Genomic DNA, 21945 nt, shown 5'->3' with positions numbered 1-21945 from the left:
ATAAATAACATGCAAGAGACATGTGCGAGATGGCTCTCTAAAATGACTGGACTGAGTCCTTGAAAGTGCCACAGAAATTATATTTGCATGGGAACATGCCTGCAGACCAGGAGCAGCACTCAGCAGAGTGCTAGACCCAGCTGATCATTTGGGCCCATTTCAGACTCAGTCAGAGCGGAGTTAAGGAAAGGAAAAAGCTTTTGTGATGAGCTGCAGGTTGATATGAACAGTGACAGCATGTGCAGCAGCTGCAGCCAGCCACCAGCCAGGACTCCGCACAGCCCTGGGACCATCCCACTTTTCAGGGAGACCAAGGTTTGAGTTTAATGACTCGACACAGGATGGATGCAGACCCCACGCAAAAGCATCAGCTCCATATGCTGACTGAGCTCAACTTTTAGCAACCCATGAGTGTGCAGGGCTGAGGTGTAACTGTATACACTTGTTGACAATGACGGAAAACCACAGAAAAGTCAGAATCATAATCGTTTCAGGGCAAAGTGTGAACATGAGTCATATCCCACCATCAGCTGCAAACCATCCCTGTCCCTAGTGAAGAACACTGCCTGGTGCTGGTGATGGTAAGGAGCGCTGCTCTTCAGCCAAACCCCTTTTATCACAGTACTCTCTTGCTGCTGCCGCAGAATATGAGCACCCGCATATGGAGCCACCAGAGTTACTCTGAACTTCCTCTACAAAACTGACTCAAAGATTATAGTAATCAAATTGTGGTCAAGAAATTGATAAACACACGTGAAGATTCTCACATGCCCAAAGCAAACTGTGATTGGAATGTGCAGTAAGTGCTGAATAAGACTATGCCTTAGAATTGGCTGTGAACAGCTATCACGCTAAAACAAAAACCAGCTTGCTGACAGTAACTTTTAATAAACATTGCTTAAGACATTAACTAATGTGAACTATAACATAACTTTTTACAGTGAAAATATGGACTGGAAGTCTTTCCAGTTAATATTTGAAACAGGTTTCATTATCAGGACTGTGAGGCCATCAGAATGCCTCTGGATGTGTTTTAGCACAAAGGGAATGGCCTTGCCTGCTCGTTCTCATCGCACACGGCTGGTACGCTTGCACCATTGAGACCCAGGAGATGTGAACAAACCAATAAAATAGTTCATCTTGGCTGTGGTAAGTAACGCAGTGAGCCAGACAGCAAGGGTGGAGGGATGCGGCTTCTCTGCGGAGCAGCAAGATGTGACTGCTTTGCAGAAGGTGTCATGGGCTTAATGTTTACTGTTACAGTGAGAACTGGAAATTTGCCTGTGAGTGGAGATCTTTGTTGTAAGCATAAATTTATAACTTCATTTAGGAGGTTACTATAAAGACCAACATTTTTTCTCAATCTTAACCAGTTGATGATGGCAGTGCAGAAGACCTTTCCTCTGTCACACCTTTTGTCTTGTCACACCTGTATTTTTCTGCTTGCAAGCCGACTTCTTACAAATCTGTACAAATTCTGTATGTTTTTTTCAATCAGATAAGAAGAACAGATCACAATCCACTCAATTAAGAAAGTCAGCATAATTACTCTCAGAGGATAATTAAAAGTGGGGAAACTGAAGAATGGCAACATGAAGTAATGTGACCTAGTTCTGGAGAACAGTGGCAAGAGCTGGAGAGAGATGGCAGTGCTTGCAGGCCCCTGTCCTTTTATTCTCCATCCCTAGGGTATCCTTCACGTCCATAACGAGGGAGCTCAGGGGTGTTGCAGTATCAGCCATGGCCATGAGACAAATCCCTGACCAAATGAAGACAATCTCATGTGGGCACAGAGAGGGGATGAACTGCCAGACTCTGAAATCACTCTGGGGCCCACAGGCAAGCAGGGGCTGCAGTTACCACTGTCATGAATACTCCTGGCTACCACCACTCACCAGTGATGGGACATCTCTACTCACAAATCAAGACCTGCAAATAACAGCTAGGATAAAGGAGTAGGTAATACTTCTGCCCTGCCAAGAACCACCTATAATTTGACACACTGACGCACCTGAAAACCATTTCCGATGTTACAGGCAGACAGTTGGAAAAGCCTCAAAATAATTTTTTTCTGCTTTAACTTGCATGCTACAAAGATAAATGAGGATATTAGGCAGCACTGCAGAATCACTGGTTATTGTGAAAATTATAGGTTTGATATCAAGGCCAACTAGCTGCCACTGGAATTGGCACATACCTCACGTGGAAAGACAAGTACATGCTCTTCCCGAGACGGGAAAGATGTTGGCTGTGAAGGGCGTCTGCCGAGGTGTGCACGGAAACTTAGTTCTATCAGCATCAGATTTCCCAGTGCTGAAAAACTCAACAACAACTGCTTCTCTTGAAAACAAGGAGTCTGCAGCTATGACCTGATCTGTCCTGGCAAAGGGACAAGCCAAGAGGGGACAAACCTGCCGACCAGACTGACCCTTTGTACCTGGGTTTCACACCCAAGAAGGGCTGTGCCAGGCCAGCCTCACTACTCACCCCACATCAGAGAACCAGGCTGGCTGAGATAACTCAAAACGTCATCCTATCCCTACACTTTTCTGCTAGTGCCCTGACTTGGGCCAACAGAAATTTTATCCCATGTTGCACCTAGGATTTTCATGAACAAATCTATGCTATGCCTGGCTTGGCTACTGAGAAAGAGCTTAAGGCTTGAGATTAAGTCCTAGTGGAGGATTAGTGCTCTAGAGGAAAACATATGCATAGTGTCAGGAGAGAGGAACACGCACAGGTTGTCGTACTGAAGAAAACAGGCTGCACAAATTTTATCAAACTTTACAGATCTGAAGAAGGGAGGCAAAAGAGCTGATTTTCAGGACCTTCATGTGAAGTGGTGTAAAACTGAATGTTTTTGCAGCAACTTAATCCACACTTTGACTCTCACCCTGGGAGCAGCTGACACTGAAGACCTTGCAGAGGCCAGGAGGGTGGGAGCCCCGGGAGGGAGGCAACTCTGTGGCTCCATGCACATCCCTCCTGCTTCTCCTCAAGTTGCCTGCAAAGCCAACCCCTCCCACCCTGCATGCACAGAACCAGTTCCTCAGCGCAGTGGGGAGCTGGCATCTGCCACCACTGTCACCGAGCAGCACAGCACAACCACCACCATGGAAAAAGGCTCCTGCAGCACTGCCGGTTGCAGTCAGCGTCATGTACCTGGCTGGAGGCTGCCTGCCTGCAGAAGACCTGTCCACCCTACCTGCTGCTGACACCTCTGCATCAGCAGATCAGTGGATTCTTTCCACAGAAGGCTCTCAGGGCCAAGGAGAACTTTTTCTTCTGGCTTATTAAAGCAAGTAAGATGCACCAAAGCTGCTTTACAGCCTGTGATCTGCATGCAGTCACTGAAGTACAGTAAACAGTACAGTAAACCTTGGCTTATGTGTTGTCTTTCATGTGTAACCCTCAGTGGGCAGCAGGCCTCAAAAACATTCATGGGAACTGCACTGAGCCCTGAGATAAGGAGAGCTGCCCTGCTGCATGTTTGTGCACGAGAGGTGCAATGTCTGCCAGTCAGGGATGTTCAGGTGAGACCAGCCAGGTATGACGATCCCCTGGACTGATGGAATAACACGCAAAATGCCTTCACTGAAATAACTTGTGCAAATAATGTCATTTCCACATATCCAGCAGCATGCTGTAAAGTGCACTTGAAACAATTCCTCGGGATAGTTCCTCTGTTGCTTATTCTATTCTCCAATCAGCTCTGCACCCTTTTTGCTGAAACCAGGCACCATTCTTTTAGAGGAAATGGAAAAGCCCACTCGTGGCTGTAAAACCACAGAAACGACTCAACTGAAGTGATAGCCCGTGTCCAAGGCTGCAGGACTCTCAGCTGAAATCTGTGGTACCCACGGGGCACCACCATGCAGAACCCTGCTGCCTTTGTGCTCGGCATCGCTTTTGCAAAGCCAGCCTCAGCTGTCTGGGGAGATCCCGAGCTGCGGCTGATGCTGAAGTAAACGTCCTAACGGTGCCACCCAGAGGGGCTCGGGTGTAGCACACAGCTCCCTGTCCACAAGAACAACCACAGAAGTGAAAGCGGTACTATGCATGATCTTACATAGGTCAGACTTAAAACCAGCTATGAAACAATTACATTTGCTGCTGGTTTTCATTTCTCTTGCTCATCAGATTTCATTCACTTGTTTTTTTCCCATCTCTCCCAATACTCTCTGTGTGTTTTCATTTTCCACATACACTAAATCAGTCATTCTTAAAAATACAAACATATCTGGCCTCTCGGCAAACTAGAGCTATTTCATTTTACTTACGATTGCTAAAAACAGGACCACATGCTCAATTAGAGAGACACTCACCTGTATTTCATTGCCATACAACAGTACATGATTTCAGAAACCACACGCTGAAACTGGAAACCTAACAGAAGACAACCTTTTTTTTCCCCCATCTCAGACAGCTGATGACTCTCTTTCTTCTGTGAAATCATGACTCGAAGTTGGTACACAAATATATTTTTTCCATCAGAGGATTAGACATATTTATACGTGTGTGCTGATACAGTTCATGTCAGTTGCCTGAACAGCTTGTCTGCAGCATCCCTGCTGGCAGATTTTAGGATGGGTGAAGCATATCACAGGAAAAAGCTGTTCAGTAGCAAAGGTGTAATTCACCTCTGTCTGCAGAGATACCTCCCGCACTGACGCTCTCATCTGTGTGACATTAAGAACTGGATTCACAAAGTGAACTCTTTGAATATCAGAGTAAAATCAATTGTTGAATCGTTATTTTCTCCTTTAGGAAATTAAGGGGATTACACAGATTACAGACAAATAAGCCCAACTGCATAAACTATATCCTCGCTTTCTTAATCTTTGGGATTTTTGAGCTTTATTCAGATATAATCACAGAATCACTAGGTTGGAAAAGACCCACAGGATCATCGAGTCCAACCATTCCTATCAAACACTAAACCATGCCCCTCAGCACCTCATCCACCGGTCCTTTAAACACCTCCAGGGAAGGTGATTCAGCCACCTCCCTGGGCAGCCTGTTCCAGTGCCCAATGACCCTTTCCATAAAAAAATTTAAGATAGATAACTGAGTTTGAAATACGATCTTAAAGATGCAAAAATACACACAACACACTCGCATCTGTCTTTTTTTTCTCTGAAATCATCACTTACTGGTCTATCGGAATCAAGGCACTGGGTATTATCACCTTACACAAGCTAAAAAGAAAACTAAGAAGCAGACTGACTTGAAAACTAACATAACAATTTTTCGGATAGCCTATGGCAAGCACTATTCTCACCTGCTGAATCCCTTCCAAAAAGAGTATTCATTTTTTACAGTCTCAATATTGGAAAATCAAGAAAAAGAATTATATAAACCATGTTAACTGAGAGATGGTGTCGCTGAATCATGCCTACTACAAAGAGCTGCGGTCATGGTTAAGAGGAGATTTTAAGTGTTATGGCATCCAAATGTTAAATGTAGGGACCAACGTCCACACTGCATTTGGAGAGTCACCTCAAGCTGACTTCAAATCTAACCTGGCCTGAGCATCAGGTGATGACTTCATTTTCCACCAGGCAGCCCTGGACTGTGCCCTGTTTACATCTACATCCAGGCCTCCCATCAGCAGCTGCAGGGAGGCAGCTTTTGGGTCAGTGGAAACACAAGACACCTGCATGGAGAAGGGTTTGAAGGGTCGTTTGTAAGAGATGAGTGAGCCTGCAGAAGCCTGCACTCTGTTAAAATGAGTAAGTGAAGAAACACCTCCTACGTTTCAGATACTTCCATGCTGAATACATGTCTGGAGGAAATAGTAGACACGTGGAGTCTTTCGTAAAGCTGTGAGATATGACCCACTGAGGTCACTGAGTCAACGGTCTTAACCCTGCTGGAAGTTTCAGACACATCTCATATCAAGTGAACAGCACTTTCACACACCAGTTCTGTGTACCATGATGAAAAACTACAGCAGCAATTTAACCGAAAACATTTCTTTAAAGGACCAAAGACAACAAGCCTTCCCCTTCCTGCCACTGTCATGCATACAGTGGTTTCTCTAAGTGTGTTTTGCAAATGAAAATACCATTATACACCCAAGCTGAACTGCAGCACAAGGAGGTGCTTGTTCAGATAAGTGGAAGCACATCTTGATGGAAAATTTGTGTCACCAATGGGAAAAGATCTGGAAAAGCCATGTTAAAAATCTACTCTTGTGCAATGGGTACCAGCTTCCAAACCAACTCCTTTCAGAAATTGATGAGTTGTAAGGAAATCAGAGCACAGTTTTGTTTGGCAGCAAGGCAAACACGAAAACCATCACTTTCATTTATTTTCCCTTTTTCCACACTTGCCCCCATAGAGCATAGGGTATAGGGTGTGCACTGACCTGTACTTGCCTGTCTGCACTTGCACAGCTCTCATGCCGCACTGCTGGGCACCTCCTACATCATTCACAATATCATCTCCAATCATGATGGCCTGTCAGAGCAGTGAAATATAGAAAAACTGGTGTCAAGCAAATCTCATTTCTGCCATACGTCATGCACCTTTGACATAACAAACAGCTTGATTTGATGTTTAATACTGCCATCAGACAAATTAAACAAGATAATATTGTCATCGTATTGATTAAAAGTCACCCTACCTTGACTATAAATCATGCTATAGCTCCTCAAGCAATGTACTAGTGCAGTACACATCTGTACCATTTGTAGTCAATCACAAAAATCAAAATAATTTGGCACAGTCCAAAGAAAATGCTGAATTTCATGAATTTAGTCCCATTCTGTTCCAAACGGTGCATTTATGTTATGCTCCCAGCAGTTTAAATGAAGCTTAACTTTTAAAGTATTTCCTTAAAATTGGTATTTTAAAAACTAGTCAAAATCCTAATCTTGTGATCACCAAGACGAGTAACTTTGCGGAGCTTGATCCAACCCATGCTCACGTTGATGCTCAGAAATTTGGAAAGTCATTGTAAAATCTGATTTATTAGATCATCCACGTCTTAAAATCCTGCTCACATGAGGGATGATCATCATCCCTCAGGTGATGGTACATAACAGGATGCCCCCTCAAGTCAAGGCTCATTTGTCTGGTTCTACACTGAAGTAGTTTATTTTGAAACAGTTTATCTATGCCCATCCTTGCTTCCTTCTGCCTAGATGAATTGCCACTGCACTAGGTTTTGAGAGCATCTTTAGGGAGCAGACAGACCTAAGGACTTGTGGCAAAGGGGTCAGAGCTGGGGAAAACATGACCATGGGGAAGTACCAGCAGCAGGCTACAGCACAGACAGCTCTGCCTCTCCAGCCGTCTGCTCACAAACCACTTCAAGGCCACCAGATAACGGAGGGCTCAGCCTTTTTCATCCTTTCAATATCTGATCATTTTCCTTATCCAATGTGCTCCTAGAATTGCAGGGGTTCCTAATAAGATGCCTTCATCTGTAGATAGTTTACCTCTCCTTATCACTTCTCCAAACAAGCAATCCAGCATGAAATGGGGAGAAAATGATGTAAGTAATTAGCAAATAAAGCATGCATACATAGATGAGGAAAACAGAGTAATTCCACTGCTACATGCAGAGCTGCAAAGAACTTGGCAATGCTGATTCTGGCCAACCACTACCAATTCCTCCCAAACTGCTCTGAGATATGTAATTATTCTTAACCACTCACTTTAACAGTTTATAATCCCTTCCTCTTATAAAATTCCTCACCGAGGGGGAGAGGGAATGGCTGGGGGGTTGGATCTTGGAAAGCATCAGGAGTGGATCTGCCCTCCACCACCTGTGCACCCTTGCTCAGCCTGAAGTTCAGGAGGAGATTTCTGAAGGAAAGACAGCCCTGGGTTCTCAAAACCCTCAGAATGAATTTCCTCTGAAAACAGGGAAGGGCAGAGCAGGGTAGCCCATCAATAGCCTGCTTGCCTGACAGGCTCCATTTTACTCAGTTCAGGCCAGTTCTCCAGCGCGGCGCCCAGCAGCTCTGCAAGCGCAGCCACGGATGAGCAGCAATGCCTGTCCAGGCCAGCTTGTGCCACACGCACACAGAAATGCACTCCAGCCCCCAGGGACTTCACAGATTTACTATCAGTGAAGGGCAATAATCACTAAAGGAGGAGCAATTATTCCCAAATCATTTAGGATTTAAAAAATCATTGGCAAGAAGATAGAGGTCAAAAGGTGCACTGTCAAGGGAAATAAAAAAACTCCACCTGTCAAATATGGGTTTAACTTCCTCTCTGACTGCAATATGGTAAGAAGAAAGAGAAGGATATAAAACTGAAAGGTCACATACACACTGAAAGCAAGAATTAAAAGATCCCCATTCGTGTTTGCCTTTTACACAGGCATCACACTATTAATCTGTTCAATTATTCTGCAAAAGTTACTTTTTTCAGATGGGTTAAAAATTTACTAAAAAGCAGAGCAAATTGCAGGCACACAGTCTCTTTGGTTTTAAGCAAATCACCAAAGAATTAAGATGGATAATTTATGCTTTCCTAAACCACGTAGCTGGTGAGAGGCGGTGTGTGTGGTTGTACCCGTGCAGTAAGTAAAGCACGTGTGTACCAAAGCTGAGTGAAGCCACTGCTTTTGAAGAGACCCCATTGAACTCACCCAGCAGTGCCACAGACATGAACAGGAGATGAACATGACCTCCAAGAATTTGAGGGTAGGAAGTCACAATATAACCCCACTGGACAAATGTCTGTGGTACAGAGATCCCCATCACAGTCAGCAATCACACTGGTGGTGTCTGGGCCACAGACCCAGCACCAGATGGAGGTGGTGACAGTCTCCTCTGGCCCACAAAAGCAGCCAGCACTATCAAGCCTTCAGAGATGCTGACAGGGTTCTGAATGGGAACCTCAGGTATTTTTTTTGTCTGCAAAGAGTTTTAGCATTCACTAAAATCACAGAAAAACATTTGATCAGAAAAGGAATTATGGAGTAAGGAAACGAGCATAGCAGAAATACAATACTGTGTGTCACCCAGTCCTGCCTGTGTTGCAATGCAGCGTTTGCTAGGACAAGCTCCAGTGTGGTACTAGGGAGGCTGCAGTCTGTGGAGGATGCAAGTGAAGAGATGCACAGAAGGAATTGTGTGAACTTCAACAGAATACCAAACCCAGTGAATGTTTCTAGAGTCAACACATTTATGCCTAAGCAGATTTTCGCTGTAGGCTTAATAGCCTTAATCAAGTTAAATGTGCCAGGGACAGAAGGAAATAAAGCTTATTCAAAAAATCTTGATTAATGTATTAATCTCATCACACAAGAAATGTGATGCGTGTACTTTTCACCTGATTCTCCTCAGCCAGCCAGTAATCTCCTAGGCTTCAGGATCCCATGTTACTGTTAAAGATGTTTCTATCTCAGAACTACTAGCTATGCAAACACCAAACATGCAAAGGCCTCTGACCTGTGAGAAACCGTACAACAAGCCAGGTGAAACCAAGAAAGACATTCCACCTCCTGAGCAGATACCCAAAGGCTGCAGGGTCAGCCAGGTTTCAATAAGCTTTCAGCAGGACTCAAAGCCTGAAGCATCACTCAGCCACCTCACTCTTCATTCCAAGATGGAAAATCTTTCCCTGCTGTGTCTGGTGAGCAAGGAGGGGATGCTGGCACAGTGGCAGGTCCTCAGGATGAGCCCCACCCTGCTCTCGCATGCCACGAACTCCCACCTGAGACTTCAAGGTGGCAAGAATAGGAACCGGTTAACTACCAGTGATTTATGTACTCCAGTACAACCTGCCATAACTCCCATTAAGGCAGGGCAATTAGCTACAGAGAGAAATTTTTATGATTGTAGAAAACTACCATAACCTTAACATTATTCAAATTTTATTGTAAAGCTGTAAAAATCATCCACTGTTACAGCTGCCTTAAAACACATGAATTGGACATTTCAGTAACCTTTAAGATGTGTTATTCTTTGTCACATTATTGAATCATAAGGTACGTCAGGGTACCTCTAAGAGGTTTAAATTTCCAATCTATTAAAGTAATACCAACAATCTGTTATTTCTAGGCCATTGAGGGAAGTTTAAAATGAAAACTGGACTTTGGGGAGTTCCTCCTATTCCAAGTGCAGGCTGAAAACATCTCGGTGACAGAAGGCAGAGTCAGGGTCTCGGTACGGAACGGTTATCGAGGGAGAGGATTGGTGATAACTTTATTGATTAAAGCAGCTTGAGAAATTTAAGATTTGCCACTGTCTAGAATTACTGTGGTGAGACAGCTTTATTAAAAAGCTATTTTTCATTAGAAGTTAAGTGAAAGAAAACTGTAATATGTTTTCAAAAGCACAACTCATCTAAAATAGTTTAATAATGGTGCAGATTAAATGCATTCCACAGGTTGGATAAATGATTTCATAAAAGCAAAGGCAAGTAAAACCAGTCCTTGTCATATAATTATAAATGCAGAGCAGTATAGCTCATCCAGGAGATGGATTAAAATATAATACAGTGCATTACTAAGGAATTTGTTGAGCTGCATACATTGGGTTTTTACTATTATGTACGACGACCTAAAACAGCCTACAAATCTTTCTCAAAAAGACATTCAAGTTGCAGTGTCAAGCACTCAAAAGTCAGGAAAATATTTCAGATTTAAGGGCGTTCGCTCTGCTGTGATTTGTTCCTCCTGTGCATATATATCAACTTCAGCAGCATGGACTATTTTTCCCATAGTCAAAGCACGGAGTGACTGGTGCCCTTACGCAGTGGTGTCTGCTGCCCTTTTCCTTGGTGAGGCACATTCTCCCTCCATCTCCAAAACCCCTGCGTACAAAAAATTACACCAGCAGACTGGATACATGACCACAGAAAACTGATGGCTTTTAACACTACAAACTATATGGGAAAAAATCCGTGTCATGATATTAAGTTAGTCACTGGTAGCACTGTGAATATCTGGCAAAGAGCAGAGAGTGAATAAATTTCGGAGGCTGCTGGGGACTATTACTGCTTTTCTGTACCCAGAACAAATCCTCCTGAAGTCCCTATGGGAATGTTTTTTCCACCTTGGTGATGCATCATATCACATTTTATTCTCTGCAGCAATGTTTTTGAGGTAGTTCTGGTGTCCTGTTGCATCCCTGTAGTGATAAGCTCCCTTGGTGCCTTCCTCTGTTCTTCTTTCTAGCTACTTTTTCTTCAAATCTCATTCTCTGTCTCAAATGGATTTCTGGGTTTGTTGGCTGGATGAATGGATTGAACAACTGCTGTGGCTGTAGCTGAGAACATTATGCACAGGCTGAGCCATCTTTTTATGGGGAAAGTATTGACAGGCTGAAGGGAGTGCAGAAAAAAGCATTGCTGCAGGCCAGGGTGCAGAGGGACTAAACCACACGGGAAGCTGCTGAGAGTCAGACACAGTTTTAGTGAGAGAGAATTGCTGTAACAATACCAAACCTATAGGGAATTGGACGAAGAAGATACCCAGGAGGGCATGCGGTTATTTTGGTTGTCACCTGGAGTAAAACTGTTATAGAAATAAGGAGATGCAGCTTAAAAGGGAAGCATCCCAATGAATCTCACAGAAAGTTGCCTGCCCACAAGATCTGCTTGGCTGTGAACGCTGTCCCTAGGGTATGTACAGAAATCCTGTGTTTGGCTCACGGAAAACTACTCTGGACAAAACATTTATTAATGTGAAGCAGGGAACAATCCTGCATAGGAAAGGAGACGGATTAGATGGCCTACTAGGTCTTTTCCATCTCCTCATTCTATAATAAAGTAAAACATGAGCATGTACTGAATTACAGGGCCATAATTTCATCTCCAGGCTCTAGGGACCTACAGTCCACCCCAACTTCAGTCCTGTTGTTTATAATGCCACCAAACCCCTGATGGAATTACTATGTTGTAATTCACTGCTGTCTGTGAGTTATCTCATACTCATCCTTATGTCTATCCTGTGTGACATAACAACAAATCAATAAAAAGGATCTGGGCACAGCTACAGACAGGGTGAAAAATGGGCTGTGTTAAGTAAGCCAGAGGCATCACACATTCAGCGTGCTCCTGGAAAGTGTGATGAGCCCATTAACACAGGAGTTTGGGGGTCAGTCAGTGCTTCCTGCTCACCTAAAACACAAAATACTTTACTTTGCCTTTCCTTCTTACTAAAAAATTGTAGTCAGTGTGACACCAAAGGAAATAAGTAACACACCGGCTGCAATTCCACTGTGCTGCAGCCTCCAGCCACAAAGCAAACTGCCAGGCATTAAGGCACCTCTCGTCTTGTGAGGCACATTTTCCATGATTCCTTGGGAAAACTACCTTTTGTTCTCTTCAGCCTCCAAATAACAGAACCTCACAACAGAAGCGCATGTTCTTTTGAACTGTGTGTTTTGGAAGGAAATTGAACATGAAAGTGCAACACAGCTGTACAAGTAGAGGGAGAAACTGCAGCAGAGAATGGAATGATGGATAGGAGACTCTAAATTTGGTACAGGTATGGATGGCACAAGTCAGAACAAAATGCGACAGAGAGGAATGAGAAGCGAAATCATGAGTCATAAAGAACACTCAAAAAAGCAGACAAAATGTCCTGCCTCTTGGGAGAGTAACAAATATGCACAGGGCAGGAAAGCCCAAGAGATTCCCACTTGCTAGTGTCTACCCTCTTGGCTGTCAGGCCTCTTTTGTCCCCTTTGCACTACTAGAATGGGCAAACACGGGGCTTTTCCCTCTGAAACATTTTTTTCATAGGAAGATCCTGAACATAAACATTTCCCTGCACGCTGTGTTTGGAAAAAAAGTTGCGTCCACCCAGAGTTTACCATGTCGTCCTGGCCGCATTCCCTTTGGCCTCTCCTGTAACAGCAAACCAAATTAAGAAAAGCATCGGTGGGCATAACTAGATGGCACAGCCAGTACTTGGAGCATCAGAAACCTTACCTCTTGTGGTCTAACTCCCATTTCTGCTAAGGCTGACTCAAAAAACTTTTTTGCTGGTTTTCCCACTACCTCAGCTTGAACATCACAAGCATACTGGAAAAAGAAAAGACAAAAAATGCTGATCAGAAAAGGATTTAACTCTGTAACACCAGTCAACTGTAAAAAAAGTAAGTGATTATTAACTTTTTTACCCTTAAATACTTCTAGGGGTTAGCAGGTAAAGGTGGATATTGGGAGAATTTGGATAGCAGAAGCATGATATGTTCTCTGTCAGGAGAGAAAGTCTTCCTGAAAGATCTCCAGTTACAAATCTACATTCTCCATCATGAGAGCAGTGCCTAGACTCAGCTCCAGCACGGCTTATTTTTGTAAGAGCATCACGCTTAAACAAGTAGCAAATATCCTTCATATGAAATGATCAAAAGTACTGAAAGGCCTTAAGAGATGTAAAGGGTTTCTTCAACCACCTGGCATATTTACAATGATTCAAGTGAACAGTCAGACTTAAAAAGTTTTGTTTTCCTGCATGTAAATCTCAGTACTATGTTGAGAAAAGTCTTACTAGCTTGTTCCTAGACAACTAGATGCCCGAACTTATCTATGAGGCAAAACCTCTCCCCAAAACTCATGCAGACACAAATGACTGCTGTAAGCAGACATACCCGCTGTCTTCTCTGCTTGTATACTATCCCACTTTGCCTTATTCTCTGCATTCACTATATATTTTAAACTCACTATATTCACTATATATTTGCTTTTTACCTCTCTACAAGTCTATAGAAGGGATAATAATGATTCTCTCCTTCTCTCACCCTTAGGCTGGCTTATCTACTGGGTTCCAGTTCTGCACAGGCTTAATCAGGCTTAAAAACAGGATGGTATGTAAGTATCTTGCTGAATAAGGGCCCGTTGCTGTAAACTGTTAAGGGCAAGGGCTGCGTTAACAACACTACACCAAACATAAAACGGACCTGCAGATTTTCTCGGGTATCTTGCAGATAATATTCCATGTTTTTCTTTTCCAATTCCTTCTTTCAAGGCCTTCACTTCCAATAAAGGTATCATAATGGTAAAAGTTCACATTTTAAATGAAATAAAAAAGTGCGAAGCCAGAAGACAAATGAATCCACCTGTCTTTAGAATGCAGCAAATGAGTTTCAATCTGTGGGGACTTCCTCCACCAAGGTGAGCAATTACAGATGACCCATATTTATACCAGTTACTCTTTTAACAAGGTGCGCAGGGCAAGTAAGCATAACGCAAGCTATAAAATACCTCTAATGCCTTCATATATGCTCCAACATCAAGTTTCAGACCATCAGTTTCTTTATAGTAGCGTCTGGAAATGAAAGTGATAAAGTTCCCATGAAATGAAAATGCTGGCAGTTAAACACAAAGAAACCACATTTTATTATTTCTGTGCTTATACAGATGTCCATATGGCTGCAACAAAAAGTCAACTCATCAGAAACTCCACAGCCTTAATTTAACACCAGGAATTAAGCAGAGGACAGGCTCAGTACCATGCAGTGCTTGGGGAAAAGATTTCTGACCGGACGGCCATCTGGCACCTGGGACACAAGTCTGTTTCAAAGAGTTTTCCACTAGCTTGTATCAAGGATTAACTCGTCCTGTGTTTTATTGTACAGAGCACTGGCTGCTCACAATGGACAGCACTTGCATCCCTCTCCCTTTAACCAGTGATGGAGACCCCTTGGCAGACACAAAATGAGGACTGGCACTACCAGCATCTGCAACACCTTCCTTGGGATATCTGGAAGGGACCCCAGACTGCCGGCCATCATCGCTTGTCACCAGCCTCCCATGTGAGGGAAGCCGGGACACAGCTTATTGTGACTAAGAAAGCCCTCCAAGCTACATTTTGTTCCTTCTAATAATGTTCCTATTGCCACGAAGTTCATAAAATCAGACAGCATCATTATGGTCTCTCTTTGGAACAGCAATTCATGTTAATACAGGTCTTCCAGGCTCTCCTGACCAGAGCAAAGACAGTTTACTACACAACAGGGAAAAAAGGTGGGATGTGCAGTCAGTAAAGGTTTTATGCCCTATCCTTCTGTCATTTTCAATTATTCAGCACAGCCTTCCTTTAAAAGGGCCACTTAACCTTTGCTAGAACAGCCATTAACTTTCCATAGTCTAGCGTAAACAGCTTAATTTTCTAACAGTGGCATGACAGAGGAAATTACAAAGTCAATTCCCACTCTCAGCCCAAAACAGATGCTACATGTAAATCACTCCATTTTCAAGAGGAGAGCATTCTGCTTCCTACTTCAACACTTTCCTTTTCTATGGAATGAACTAGAACTTCAACCAACACCAACTTGCCCCAGGCAGGCACTGTGTTAGGGTCCACTCAACTACACTGATTCTGCACGCTAGAAATGAAGCTGGCTTGTGGCTGGGTTTTGTATCCATCCCTTTGCATCAAAAAGGCTTGTTTAGTTAGCTGAATAATTCATTCAATTTATCATCTCCCTGCTTTGAGTCAGAGAACCCACCTACCAGCATAACTTATTCAGAACTCACATTTACATTACCTAAACGATAAAGCATTTGAAACAATATCCTTATAGTGAAAACTGAGCTCAGAATATCCGAACTCCTACAATTTTAAATGCAAAATAACATTTCAAAAAAATATCACTGGGTCTGTTTTAGAGCTGCCTACATCCGTGAGTGACCAAATTAAAGAAATACTCTCATACACACAGGGTACAAAGACATTTTTGCACTGATGATGTTGCACATCTTAAACAAAGGTTGAGTCTCTATTTCATTTTGAACCACAGCATTACACAGCACAAATCTTGCTAATTTCACATACATTAGCCATTCTGGTATTGGCTCAGTGTCTTCTCCTTGTCCTTCTAACTGAAGAACAGTAAGGAATTTTTACCCGTGTTGTAGGATCAGAGCATGAGAATCTGGTAAATCCACTGCATTGCCTTAACTGCTCCTTCTTGCTGTTAAGTTCTACCCAGCTGGATCAATAATCCACAGACTAAGAAGGGTTTTAATGCCTGTTACGGTCTGTTGAATCACCGAACAAAGTTGTCACCACAGCCTCCTCACGCTAAACACACAGAGTCTTTGTCAAGCCCCTACAACACACAACAGAATAACTCCTTCTAGAACTCCTCCACAGCTGTTGAGATGTGTCATTACTCAGCACTGGCGTTAATAACCTCTTGTTTAAAAGCTCATAATACATCTAATTGAATTGATTTTAGGAAAACATTCCAATTCCCTGACTGAATTTTTCTTGCATGTGACTGCAGAAGGTCAAAATTTACCTTTAATATTCAGAGAATAATTAAAAACAATTGATCTGGCATTTCAAAAGCACATGTGCTTTTGCAGGTCTTGGTCACACACACCAGCCCAAACATTTCTCCTTCTATCCTTGGCCTCTCCCCTAAGGTCTCCTTGGCCACCACTTTACTCACAGCCAGAAGAACTTCAACTCTCATCTCTAGCATAGTTCAACTGGAGTTTGTGCATTAAAGCTACTTTGATAAAATGACAGGATTTCTGTATTGGCAACTGGAGGAAAACTGGAGAGAGACTTTTTACAAGCAAACATAGCAACAGGACAAGGGGGAATGGCTTTAAACTGACAGAGGGGAGATTGAGATGAGATCTCAGGAAGAAACGTTTTCCTGTGAGGGTGGTGAGGCCCTGGGCCAGGTCGCCCAGAGCAGCGGTGGCTGTCCCATCCCTGGAGGTGTTCAAGGCCAGGCTGGATGGAGCTTTGAGCCCCCTGACCAGTGGGAGGTGTCCCTGCTCACAGCAGGGAGTTGAAACTGGATGGGCTTTGAAGTCCCTTCCAACTCAAATGATTCCATGATTTTATAAACTGAAAACTCTCTTTGCTTCCTATCACTCATGTAAGGCAATTTTCCAGGCTGAAAGTGCTCCCATATGCGTGATATTTCCACATGTATGTATCAACATGTAGGAATGTTAACACCAATTTCCAGAGACAGCATCTTGAAGCATCACTCGAATAGCAAGAAGTCATTTACATCACACAGGCCGTTAGCCAGATCCAGTATCACATCTCAGTCACTACAAATGTGGGCAGGTTTTGAACCTGGGAGAAGCAACCTGGCTGACTCTTGGCTGAAACAGAGATTTTCTGGACTACCTCATCTTCCTCACCATTAGTAACACCAGGATGCTGGAAGATCAAATAGCATCACAAAGCTACGCCAATAGCCCGTTACCCAAGCACAGCCTGTTGGACATTTTTTGTTTGTTTGGGGTTTCTTTCATTATTAAACATCATTTATTTTCAGTTCAGACAGGAATGTGTGGCTACAGGCAGCAGTCACACCAAGAGCCTTCATCTCTGAAGTCTTGCAGGGGCAAAGACAAAAAGACAAGCAGTGCCTGTAATTCTACTGGCCTCTTGCAATACTCATTCACTTGGGGGTTGCAGACATCAAAATCCAAACTCTCCATGATTTCTACGTGTTTTTAAGAGGCTCTCAGGCTTGCTCGTGAAGCAACAGAAGTCCTTTTCCTAGTGGCTTACAAAACTACAGCTATTTAACCCTCCCATCATCACCTGCAACCATGTAGATTGATTCACCAATGTCTAGCTCACTCTTGAATGCTGACTTTGAAGGGCTGGAGGCTGGCATTTGCTGTGCTGATGCACCAGGGTATCCCTAGGTTCTCTAGAAGCTGCTGCAATTCCTCTTCAGCAGAGCCGCTCTATCTCTCACCTTCTCTAGCAGCTGATGGAACGCATTCACACAGCTGCTCACTCTGCACTGTCTACAGAAAAAAGCATCACCAACAGCTGAAATTGAAGCAGTTCCTCACCCACTGCTGCAAAAGCAGAGACCCATCAGGGATGAGTATTTTCAGAGTCAACTGGAGGATTCAGCACAGCAATCTTGCACGGGCACAGGGCTGAACTGTGGCTCATAGGGAGCAACCACACCATTTTCTTTCAGTGACCCATTTCAGTGTAATTTTTCCCTTATGCCATGGGAAAGACTGCAAGTAAGTGACTTGGGACAAGGGGCCAAGTCAGGTGACTGAATCACCCACTGAGGATGAGTTACCCACCGACAGATTGCTGAGCAGATCAGCCTCCCATTCAAGACATGCGGATTAACTGCTTGCAAGTTGGTACTGTGAATGCCCACACCAATATCTGGCCTCCGATATGCACAAAGATACAGGAAAATTAAAAATGTGTGGAGACTTGAAGAAGAAACAGAACTCAACTCACCCTCTTCCAAGGGAGATCAAAACAGGCTTCTCCATGCCAATCAAAACTCGGAAAGCTTCATTAAGGTTTGCATAGGTGAAGTTCTCTGCTGCATCTCCAATAACCACACAGTTTGGATTTGCTTTATCAATCTCAGCAAATTCAGGGACAAGATCTGCAGGAGGAAGAGAAAAAAAATCCACAAATCCCTTACCACTTCAGATCCCATTGGAACGGATGGTTTTCCCCCCAGTCTGTGTTTCCTTTCATTCATGGCACAACATATTAAAGTCTGAGTCAAGTGCTGTTCGAGCCCCTCTATTCCTGACTGGATCCTGCTGTTCATCTGTTCTACAACAAAGAGCAAAATAAACCATTTCCCACCCTTGCCTGAGCTTCCCCTACCCATGTCTCAACAGCCCATTATACCCAAGCACTGGGACCTGAGGCAAACACTTGGGTAGCTGAATGAAAAATGAATAACAGCGAGGGCAGGATCCACCTCCTTTCTCCATATCCAGGTTCTACAGAGAAAAAAACTTTAAACTTAAAACCTCTGCCATGATAACAAAGACAAATCCACATCTTGCACAGGACCTCACAGATCTCCTAGTCTCTGTGGTTAAGAAGCAGACTTCTCCATGCACTTGATGACCCCCAGCACATCTCTATGCCTTCACTGTACCACTACCATAATGGAGATCTCGCTCAGACCACGCCACTAAGGTTTATTCCACAGTCTCACAAATAAGTAAAAATCTTTTCCCTGCAGGAAAACAACAGCTGGGAGCTCCTCCCTGCATGGCTATGGGAATTCATTGCTCTGTCACAAACGGCTGCATCTCTCTGGGCTCTCCCCCTACATATCCCTGCATCTGCTGCAGCATTGCCCCACCGTTGTGCACAAGTAAGTGTGGCCTCAGGCCGCGCTCCTTCAGAATGCGGCAGGCTGCTGGTGCTGGGGCAGTGACTTCATCCACAGAGATGTCAAAGCCCAAGCCCTGGAGCTTCTTCACGAAGTTCTCCCGGGTCGCCTGGGTTTCGTTAGTGCAGAACCGCAGCTTCAGACCGGACGCTTTGATCCTGTTGGGTAAAAGCAGCAGAGGGCTTAACCAGACATAGAAAATGAGCTAAGAGTATCAGTTCTGCTGTCTCACACCTAAACTTGCATAATTACAACAAAAATGCAAAGATAATATTCCAGAACACGAGCAGAATCCCTCACTGTAACCCAGACGTGCCTACAATATTGACTCTGGGCAGCACAGCTGTAGCTTTCACACGTAGAGCCCCTGCCACAGCAGGTAACTGCTGTGCTGGAGCAGAGAGCTAAGCTGAACACAGCAGCACAGGCGATGCCCATCATCACACAGTCCTTCAGGCACACACTCCCCAAACACATTAAAAAAAAAAAAGAACCAACAATTTAGTTACTTTTCTTTAAACCAGTCCATGGACGTAGACACATGTAACCTGAGGGCACCGCACAGCCATGAGCACAGCAGCTGGTGTGATGCCACTGGCTATTACTGTTCTAACTTGGATTTTCCCCTTTCCACTGACTGATCCCCTGCTGGCGTGATCTGCTTGATGTAACAGCAAGGCTTTGTACTCCTGAAGGCTCCAGGGAACAGACCAGCTAGCTGCAATTATGCTTGTATCAATGCTGGAGTGGCTTCAGTTACCTTTACCACCTAATCTTTCACAAAATACCTGCACTGTTACTTAGTGAGCAATCCTGAAAAATAAGGGACTTCAAGTGATTCATCAATAAAAGTTTCCAGGTAAATGGCTCCTCAAGGGAAGAGGACATGGCCCAAGGTGCCCAGGGCCACAGACGTGGTTCCTGTGGATCAGTGCTCTGTCACCTCACGGAAGCCCTCTGCCTCTGAGCAGTTTTGCGTCCTAGCCCAAGCTGGGGTGACCTACAGGGGAGGTCACAAAAAGGCCTCTTCTCCACAGGCTAGCTGTCACCTATTTGGAGAATCAATGTGTTTCAAAGTGGCCACGGAAAATGTATCACAATTTTTTAATAAATATTTGCCAAAAAGACTGTCACTCAGCTTCTCAAATGTATTAAAATGCTCGATCTCTGTCAGCGTTAGTGTGAATTTGTACATAATTAGCTTTGAGAAAGCAAAGCTAATACAAGTTTAGATACCTACGTAAGTTTGGGGCTAAGTCTCTAAATTCTTATTAAAATATTATTAAATTTTTTGTGTTAAGATGAAAAGGGACTTTTCTATTAGGAAAGCCCCAGCATTGACCCTCAAGACAATAAAACATGGTGGGTTCCATTTCTAGGGCAGATGATCCCAACTGTTTGGTGTAAACATCGAAACCACCTTGAGGTAACGCATCTGATGACAAACTTTCCACCAAAGGATTCTTAGAAATCCAGTCCTGACCCAGAGAGCCCCTTCACTCATTAAAACTGCACACTGGTGTCTTCTTCAATAACACAGGTGATTAATTTCTTTCTTATTATTTGTCTTTCCTAATCATAGGTATGTGAATTATCAATTACACTTAGTGGTTAATTGCCCTTCATAAAGATAGCTTTTCTATTTTAAATTAGGCAGTTAATATATTGTAACTAATAGCATCCCCTTGTACATCATAAATATATCTTCATTGATTGGAGCAGTGAATGTGAGATTCACTCACAAGTTAATGAAGCAATTGAGTGAAGAAGTGCAGGGTGTACCCAGGGAATAATTATTGTTAATGAATTATGATGTGACCTTCTCAGAACAATGAGCAATTGGTGCAACAGTGGGATGACAGCATTCCACATCTGTTATTCGAAACATGGTTTCAGCTGTAGTTAAAAAGAAAGCAGTGTCATCTGGATACACAACAAACTTTAATAGCATGCCATGGTTAGAAACACAAACCTGATCTGCACACTCTTAGGAAAGAAGTTCTGTCACTCACAACTGCCTGGAAGCAGACATTTGTTGAATAAGAATCTATTCTTCCTCTTTCCAAAGGCCAAAGAAATTAATCCAGGAACAACACTGACCACTGGCTTGCACAGTTGAGCATCCTCATAGCCAGCTTGGTGAAAGCAAGGAACCTGTTCTCCTACACTGCCAATTCAACTTCCTTCCAAGAGTTTTAGATGAAAACCAGAGTTACATCTCTGAAAGGCTTGACCAAAGCAAGAGTGAGTACTCTGAACACATCCTGGAGTGCTTCATGCTGTCATGGCCACCAGCAATTATTACCTCAACAAACAAGCCCAGTAAATGGTTAGGATCAGATGACACCTACGAGGAGTTAGGCCAAGCTGCTCAGAAAATGTGAGCCCTCTGGTGAAGCATGAAATGGGCTCTCAGAAATATCCTGGAACACTAAACAACAGAAAGACCATCCACAACTCCAGAGAAGGCTTACTTCTGCGACAATACCTTTTCAATGAACAGCCACCTTTCCCTTCATGGTTTGCATCTCTAAATTCACCCTCTGCCAGCTCTCCGCCAGACCCCTGCGCGACACAGTCACACTCACCAGAACGAGCGTGGTTATGCACACACTGGGATGGATCCATCCCTCAGTGATCAGCATGGGGACTGTGAGCAGAGCCTGCAGGCCAGCATGCATCAATAAACAACTATCAACTTCGAGCTTAAATAATTCGGGAGAGCTTTAAACAACAGCTCTACATAATGGGAATACTGGCTTCAATCGTGTTTACAACAAAACTCCTTCAGTTTTCCTGGCAAGGTTTGGCACAAGGAGGAACTAAAAGAGACTTCTTGAAGGTCTCTGTCTCACGGAGGTGAGATTCT

General features: G+C 43.7%; 2 protein-coding genes across 2 annotated transcripts in view; one reads left to right on the top strand and one right to left on the bottom strand.

The window, feature by feature from the left end:
• The window catches only part of OAT (ornithine aminotransferase), a 73256-nt gene that overhangs the window by 10308 nt on the left and 41003 nt on the right, over nucleotides 1-21945 (top strand). The gene's annotated exons all lie outside the window — the stretch shown is intronic.
• Nucleotides 1-21945, bottom strand: part of LHPP (phospholysine phosphohistidine inorganic pyrophosphate phosphatase) — a 74576-nt gene that overhangs the window by 43037 nt on the left and 9594 nt on the right. The window contains exons 2-6 of the mRNA XM_069863563.1: nucleotides 19047-19234; nucleotides 18173-18326; nucleotides 14179-14242; nucleotides 12904-12996; nucleotides 6371-6462 (exon numbers count right to left, since the gene is read on the bottom strand). Coding sequence (XP_069719664.1) covers nucleotides 6371-6462; nucleotides 12904-12996; nucleotides 14179-14242; nucleotides 18173-18326; nucleotides 19047-19234 — 591 coding nt within the window. The remainder of the gene's footprint in view (nucleotides 1-6370; nucleotides 6463-12903; nucleotides 12997-14178; nucleotides 14243-18172; nucleotides 18327-19046; nucleotides 19235-21945) is intronic.

This window comes from Phaenicophaeus curvirostris, chromosome 9 (assembly GCF_032191515.1).
Source record: "Phaenicophaeus curvirostris isolate KB17595 chromosome 9, BPBGC_Pcur_1.0, whole genome shotgun sequence".
Classification (NCBI taxonomy): Eukaryota; Metazoa; Chordata; class Aves; order Cuculiformes; family Cuculidae; genus Phaenicophaeus; species Phaenicophaeus curvirostris.
The sequence above is the reverse complement of the archived record's forward strand: the minus strand, read 5'-3'. Positions and strand labels throughout refer to the sequence as shown.